The sequence below is a fragment of the Phalaenopsis equestris genome, unplaced genomic scaffold (genome assembly GCF_001263595.1).
Source record: "Phalaenopsis equestris unplaced genomic scaffold, ASM126359v1 Scaffold000022, whole genome shotgun sequence".
Lineage (NCBI taxonomy): Eukaryota > Viridiplantae > Streptophyta > Magnoliopsida > Asparagales > Orchidaceae > Phalaenopsis > Phalaenopsis equestris.
Window position 1 is genome coordinate 171,063 of NW_018164464.1, and position 8,285 is coordinate 179,347.

Consider the following 8,285-nt stretch of genomic DNA (forward strand, 5'->3'; position numbering starts at 1 on the left):
ACATTCGAACTACAACACAAAAGAACGATAAATTTTTACATCAAGATTGTGTCTAGAGTCCAATGAAAATTTACGTGTCAAGTAGATCCCATCTAATACATTGAATGTCTAGGTTTTCTTAAAGGACTTAAGTCCACTTACCAAAAGAACTGTTGTGTGATCTATTGTGATCGGACAACACATAATAATTTTTCATTTGCATAACCCTGAACAATACATAAATAGGGTTGTAAACGAGCCGAGCTTGAGCGAGCTCAAACTGGGCTCCTGTTCGGCTCGTTTGAAATAGCTCGTGTTTGAAATCGGTTTGTGAACAGTGTGTTCGTGTTCGACTCGATTTAAATATTCGTATTCGTGTTCAATTTGTGTTTAGCTCGAAATCGGTTTGTTAAAATTAAATTTAAAAAAAAAAAATTTAAATGTGAGATTTGAACGTAGACCAAATGTATAAAAAAATACACTAATCACTTTACCACACGATGTGTTATGATTTAAATTCAGATATAAATTTATATAATATATTATTATATAAATAAAGCTGAAGCTGAGCTGGTGTTCGGCTCGTTCGAAATAGCTCGTGTTCGAAATCAGCTTGTGAACAGTGTGTTATTGTTCGACTCGATTTAAATATTCGTGTTCGTATTCAGCTCGAAATTAGTTTGTTAAAATTAAATTGAAAAAAATAAATGTAAAATGTGAGATTTGAATGTAGACCAAATGCATACAAAAAAAATACACTAACCACATTACCATACGAAGTGTTATGATTTAAATTTAGATATAAATTTATATAATAATATTATTATATAAATAATATATCTAATAACAAGACGAACAAGAGTGAACAAAGAAAGTTTATTCGTGCTCAGCTTATTTACTTAAAGAACGAAATAAATACGAGCTGCTTAACAAGACAAACACAAATTATAGAGAAGAAAGCGTTTTTCTTTTTTACAGCCCTACACATAAAGTAATGTTATTCATGCAAATCTTATAAGAAAATGAAGGACTCAATTTCTGAATTATTGGCCGATTAATTCCGGGTTTTGTGAGCAGGGAGGGGAGAGAGCGCCGCCGATGCCGGGTTCGTTGTCCGCTTCCTCCGCCGCCGCAATGGAGCCTGTCGAGCCACAGTCCCTGAAGAAGCTGAGCCTCAAGTCCCTGAAGCGCGCCCTTGATCTCTTCTCCCCGATCCACGGCCATTGCACGCCTTCTGATCCCGCAAGGTTTTCCTTTCTCTCCTTTTGTCTCCGTTCCTTCGAAACCCTAACCTTTCCAGTTTCAATGCTTTCTTCTGGAATCTAATCTTCTTCATTTTTTTTTTGGCTCTAATTCTTGCTGGCCGCATTTCTCAGCAAGCAGATTCGAATTAGCTATAAGGTCAGTGTTATTTTGATTTTTATTGTTTCCTCTACGATCTCCCTATCTTGTTATTCAAAGTACGCTAAATTTGGGGTTTTTGGAATCTGTAGTACTTTGTTTTTCTCTATTGAAATTTGGGGTTCGAATGCAAGAATTTCTTTAGTGCAATAGTTGAGATTTGTTTTCTCCTCATAACCCTGCGAGAAAAGAGTAAAAAAGATGTATTATTTTGTGATCATGCGAGTCTTTTACCTTTTTTATTTTTTTGGAAATTTACATACACACCACACAATTCTTATTAATTTAATTATCTGAGTCTTTTACCTTTTTTATTTTTTTGGGAAATTTACATACACACCACACAATTCTTATTAATTTAATTATCTAACACGCAAAGTTTGATATTACATTTATAACATCCTGGTATTGAAAAAAACTGTGCTTGAAAATGTGCATTTCACTTTTAAATGCTAATGATTGTATTTGTTATCATGCAATGTCAAAGATTTGAGTGTCACAGATTTGAGTGTCACGTAACGAGGACTATGAAAAAAACAACAACAATGACAACTACAAGCCTTTATCCCACCAAGTGGGCTCAACTACATGAATCCCTTTTCTCCATTGTGTCCTATTGAGTGTCATATTTTCATTTAATTCTTAGAAATTAAAAGTATTTTTATTCAACAGGCCCAGGTCTTTTTAGGTCTACTTCTACCTTTCTTAACATAATCAAATCTACTCTTCTAACTGTATCATCAGATGATCAATTTTTAATGTGATCAACCATCTAAGATGACTCATTCTAATATTGTCTGTCACTGGAGCTACACCAACCCTCTCACTTATATATTTGTTTCACATTTTTTTTCTAAGTGTAAAACCACTCATCCACCTAAGCATTCTCATCTCAACAACACTTAACTTAGGTTGATGCTCCTCTTTTATAGACCAACATTTTGCGTCATAAAACATTGCTTATATATTTTATAGACCAACATTTTGCGTCATAAAACATTGCAGATTTCACCACCATCTTATAAAATTTTCCTTTAAGTCTATGGAGTACTTAAATATGAAAATTTAGGTGTTAAATATATAAACATATTAAAATTGTGTGGTATTATGTAAAGACCCTTATCTTTTTTGTAAAGAAGAAATATTGACCATTATTTTTGTGGCGTTCTTATTTGAAGCTGAATGCAGAGTATGGTTCGGTGAAGGATCTTTCCTCTGATAAAGGCCAAGGTCAGGTTGGCAATGATGCAAAGGCTCAAAGGGATAAAACACCGATCTCTTCAGCTTTGGCTCTTCCAGGTGCTTGGAGATTTTTGCTCCTCGTAGCTTTTTCTTGTTCCATGAATTCTAAATCAATATTTTAAAATGGTTAGCGACATCATAATTAAATTTTTGCATTTACATACATACCACCCAATTCATTTGTATTTACATTCTAACACCTAAAATTTACTTTTTTTCCATTTACACCACACAAATCTTTCTTATCCTTTAAAAAATACCATTTTTTTCACTTTAAAATGTAAAATATACCTTTTTTATGCATAAAAAAGATGGTATATATTTGTAATGATTGAAGTTTAGGTGCTGTATGTAATTAAATATGAATTGAGTGGTATCTATGTAAATCTTCCAAACTTTAAAACATAAATTTAAATTGTTGAAAGATCATTTTCTTGTACATATGAAGCCATGCTATAGAGTTTAATGAAGTAATAGTATTATGCATCTTTCATGGTAGTCTTGTTAATGATTCATCAATATGTACAAAAAATTTGTCCACCAACTTGTTGCTTCAAAAAGGAAATGGTTTAGTTGGGATTTTACATTGAACTTGTTTTCTTAGGTAAAGATGATATTAGAGAGCTTCCACAGGGTGAAAATGCTATTGTGCTCGGGCCAACAATGCCACCGAAAACATTGTATGTATTTCATTGCATTTTCTTGTGATTTTATAAATTTTTGGATTTCATAACTAATTGTGACACTTTTTGCTAGGGAGACAGGTATTCCTAGTAGAAGCATCACTGGTGCTGTGGTGTCAATTTCCGGTTCTTCTGACAGGTCTATACAAACACCATTTTTTTGGGGTTTTGTATCTTGGGCTACTTGTCTTTTATATCTGGTTTATTGTTTGTACAAAACTAATTAATTGCACCTAGAATTGTCAAATGTCTCAAATACGGAAGAATAGGTGAAGTTTGCACACAGTTAATTTGGATGGATTGTTTCACAAATTTGTCAAACTGATTGAAATGAAAATTCGAAATCTAAAATACCGAACAAACTAATTTTTTGCTAAATCTGATCCAAATCAAACCTAAATATAATTTAGTGTTAATTGATTTGGTTTGGAGCAAACTAAAATTTAACATTTGGTTCAATTTCAAACTGAAATAATTAAAATGTATGATCTCATCGTCATCTATTTAAAATTTTAAAATTTAAACTAAACTAAAATAAATATGTCGTTTTGCTCAAATTATTTTTTTCAAATAAATCTAACTTCTAATCCTAATATTATTCAGTTTTTTTGGTTTATTTGGTCTAATTAAGATTAAAACCAATAAAAAATTCAAAAATCGAACATTAATTTAAAATGATAAAAACTGAACCAAATCAATCGAACTAGCGGTTTGGTTGGCTTTTTTTTTTTTGACCAACGAATGACTTCCTTTAGCTCTTGGTCTGGATTTCCATTATACTTTTATTTTATGATTTTGATCTCATTCTTGTCCTCTTTTTCTTATGATGATCGCTATTACCTCTTCATGTTTTGCCACCCCTTTGTTTTAATATGTAGAAATACTTATTCCATTTTTTTTCTGTGGTTTCTTTTTTATATTTTTTTCACCCCTTTGCTCCTTTTTTTGCATTGGATCTATATTGCAACTTTAACCAATTAAGTACTAGGATTGACCAATATTTTTGGCTTGAATATTCTTTTTTCCAACCGCATGTTGCCCAATTACATTCTTTTTGGGGTAAGCTTAGTCTAGTAATTCTTCATTTTCACCTGGCTTGATTTGCAAAAGTTTGTTGATTGTGGAGTAGTGACCTGGCATTACTACAACTCATTCTTGGAAGCAACCGGTGACCTTACTTTAAGGTTATACTGGATTTAAACAAGGCTTTGCATTTTTGAATTTATTGTTCCACTTAATCTTTATTTCATTTCCTCTATTTTGTATTTTTCTTTTTTACAACTTTCATGGAGAGCACTTATGCATTGTATAGCTAGTCTAGCACAAAAAATTGATGGTTCTCGGCAGTTTTAGCATAATGGGTGGAATGCACTACTATGTGTGGAGAAACAAGTATTGTTTCAATCCAAACTTGAGCTTGGGATGCAAAGTTATGACTTTTTGCATGGAGGTGAGGCTGTCCAAAAAGTTTGTCCTTTGCGAATAGCTTGTGCTAGACTCGTTGATTAGATTGCATTAAATTTGTTCGTTTAGTGAGCTGAACACAAACATTCCTTGAGCTTTGTTTAAAAATGAGTCGAATATGAACAACTTTTTGTTCAATCATGTTCGACTCATTTTTGCTCGAATTAATTAAATAATAAAATAAGTAATATTATATAACATTTTTATATTGATTTTTTATGTTTTATTTAAAAAAATGTGAAATTTTGTTATTTCTTGTATCATGCGAGCTGATTTTAAGATCAACACGAGCTGAAAAGAACAAGCGAATTCAAATCAAGCCAAAATCAACCATGCTAATCACGAGACACTTCAAACATGAGGCTATTTTGAACAAAAATTTTTTTGAATGAGCTGAACATGAGTAAGCACTACGCTCGCTCAAACTCAGCTCGTTTACACCTCTATATGGAGGGCGATTCGTAACATGAGGCGGGCTAATTTTGCAGGGAATTCCTCCATCTATTTCATTCTATAGCTGATAAGAGATGCAGTTGGCCTCTTAGCTTTGATCTTTATACACGGCGCAGTTTGTCAAACACACTAATTATGATTTTACCCCAACAAATGACATAGCAGCTGGAAATAAGTAGCTTTGGAATCAAAATAACTCCCATCATTTGTAAATTTTATGAATCTGCTGCAAAAGAATGCGGTGTCACGTGACAGTTAAGTTTTAAATTGTTTTTCAGAGCAGATAAGACGTGTTCTTTTGTCAATTGTGATATTTGTTGCTCAAGATGGAATCCATTAAAGTTAATCATTTTTTCTTGAGTTATTAGATATGGAAGTGAATTCCACTATGGCATAAAGAAAACTGCCTTGGGGCTTACCAAAGTGAACCGCTTTAGGAATAAAAGTGATTTAAGATTGGAAATGAAAGATTTGTAGTCTTCAATGTAAAGTTTAGTCTAATCTCAAATTTCTTTTTGTAATGTGCTAGTCTGATTGAAGTTTTTCCCTTATTTATGTAATCGTTGGGAGACTTTTTATGTGAGAAGATTAGCGAAGAATGGTATGAAAAGGTTTGGGGAGCTACCATCTTTATTCCATTGAATTTGATTGAAGATATTGTATTCCGTTAGAAATAGAATATTCTTTCCATTAAATATTAAGGAGTAATTCATAGAAAGCAAAATTGTTGATGAGGCAATTTATTGAAACAGGTTAGTCTAGTTGAAGCTTTTTATAAGCACGTGTGTAAAAAAAGTTATTTCTCTCTCATTAATAAATAATCTTGAGTATGGGAAATTTATATTTATTTCACTTATTTGAGGGTATTGCATTTTTGGTTCACCTACACACACACAGACACACACACAATGTTTTCTTATGCTTTGGCCCATTGTCTCTAGTTCTTCGAACACTGGTTAAACTTCAATCAAATTTGGTAAAGGACCAATCAACAAAATAGTATATAACTCAAAAGTAAAAATCATACCAGGCTTGATTCACTAAGTTTATAGGCCAATGTGTGTTTAAAATAGACTTTGTCAAACCCAAAGAGCCTGATTTGAAGCAACAAATTGCAACATAAGCATGCTATTGGACTTACTATCTATCATTTAAACAATAGACTCCATCATCCTTATGATAGACAAAAGTTATCCAGGTGCAAAAATATCATTACTTAATGGGCCCTCATCTTGTGTTTTTTAATTCCATGTTGCTTGGGGAGAAAAGGGATATATATTCTCTCATTGGGGTGTGGTGAATATCATTACTTAATGGGCCCTCATCTTGTAACCCCTAAAATTAACATTTAAACTCCTTTTATCATTTGTGTTTTTTAATTCCATGTTGCTTGGGGATAAAAGGGATATATATTCTCTCATTGGGGTGTGGTGAGGAAAATGAAAACAAAAAATGGTGAAACCCTACAATAATTTGACAACAATATTCCTCTAGATATAGGGAGTGCTCTTCAACTTAATCCCTGCTCCCTTATCTTTTTGATTGACATCTTACCGATGTTGTTGTTAAATAACTTGTTGGAGTGTGCATTATGCCCTCTCATAGAGTTGAAGCTAATGATGTCGCCCATGTGAGATTTTCATGGCACAATGGTGAAGCTTTATCTTATCAAGTGCTTTTCACATCACTAACACATGATTTTCATGACGTTATAGAAATATTTGGCTTCGACACTTCGCTCGTTAGCATATACAAACTCCTTTTATCATGGTATTTGGATTAAATTAGTTTTTCTCACCTCACTTCTAGGTTGATATGGAATATTTATCAAAGTTTCTAGCGAAATTCCTCCGAGTTAAACACTAGATCATTTTACATAGTGGGGTTATGCAAAAGTTTTTTCCCATTTTTAGGCAAAAATTAAAGAAAATAAATGAATAGCCTAATTAAAATGACCTTGCTGACATAGAAAATAAATTACTCGCCACTTTAAACCTCAAAAGTATGAGTTGAGTTGAGTAGGGTTGAGTACAGACCTTTGACACTCCTCACGCTAAAAGGAAAGGACAACGGTTCATCATCTAAATGACATGTATTTTAATGGAAACAATCAATCCAAAGACCTTCAGACGATTGTCCTAGTTGATTTCCATAAACTTTCTAGTAAAGAAAAGAACCATGAATTTTTGCATATCAAAACCCTTATGAATGTAAATAATATGCTTCTAATACGCACTATTAATGAAATTGATGGCTGTAGTGATGCCATTTGTGTTAGCATGCGAGTTTTTTTTACTGTGGTGTTTAAAAAATTTCTTATGCTTGACGGCATATTATTGAATTTTTGCTATATTTCTAGAAGTATGTACATACTAACACCCAATTCTTATGTGTTTACATGTCTAACACCTAAATTTCAATTTTTACATATATGCCTCCTCACCAATGCATGAAAATGTGTATTTAGCTTTTATAAAATAACAATAATGCTATTTTTTTTGTGATATGAAAAATTTGGGCTGTATAAATGCAAAAAAAAAAACAACTTTAGGTGTTAGATATGAATTGGGTGGTATGTATGTAAATGCCGCCATTTTCTATACACCTTAATATTTCAAACTATACACCTTAATATTTAATTTTCAAACTTTCACATGACAACAAGATTTGTTTACCTTTCAAGGCATCCGTCAACATCGGCGCTTATGGAACGAATTCCAAGCAAATGGCCCCGTCCTGCTTGGCATCCTCCATGGAAGAACTATCGAGTATGCTAACCTTCTATTTACGCATTTCAATGCCTCTATTTTCCATTTGTGTTTAAACCCAAATAGTTAGATCAAGCTGATAATGGTGATCATGATATGTGCTATTGGAGTTATTTTCTATCTTTGCATTCACTGCTGTTTCTCTTGTTATTAGCTTTTAAATATTTGTTTATTTGTGGTAAACTTCGGGCAATGAATCAAAGGCGCTAAAATTTTTCATGCAAATATGAATATTTACACATTCATTTTTTGGCACAGTGGGGTAGAAAACCTGACCATGATGTTTACATATTAC

At 32.6% G+C, this 8,285-nt stretch overlaps 1 protein-coding gene across 1 annotated transcript in view; it reads left to right on the forward strand.

Moving 5' to 3' along the window:
* Positions 1-970: 970 nt before the first annotated feature.
* LOC110018478 (protein pleiotropic regulatory locus 1) overlaps positions 971-8,285 on the forward strand; it is a 20,145-nt gene continuing 12,830 nt past the window's right edge. The window contains exons 1-6 of the mRNA XM_020715810.1: positions 971-1,226; positions 1,356-1,380; positions 2,559-2,679; positions 3,227-3,302; positions 3,379-3,444; positions 7,906-7,990. Coding sequence (XP_020571469.1) covers positions 1,078-1,226; positions 1,356-1,380; positions 2,559-2,679; positions 3,227-3,302; positions 3,379-3,444; positions 7,906-7,990 — 522 coding nt within the window. The 5' untranslated portion in view covers positions 971-1,077. The remainder of the gene's footprint in view (positions 1,227-1,355; positions 1,381-2,558; positions 2,680-3,226; positions 3,303-3,378; positions 3,445-7,905; positions 7,991-8,285) is intronic.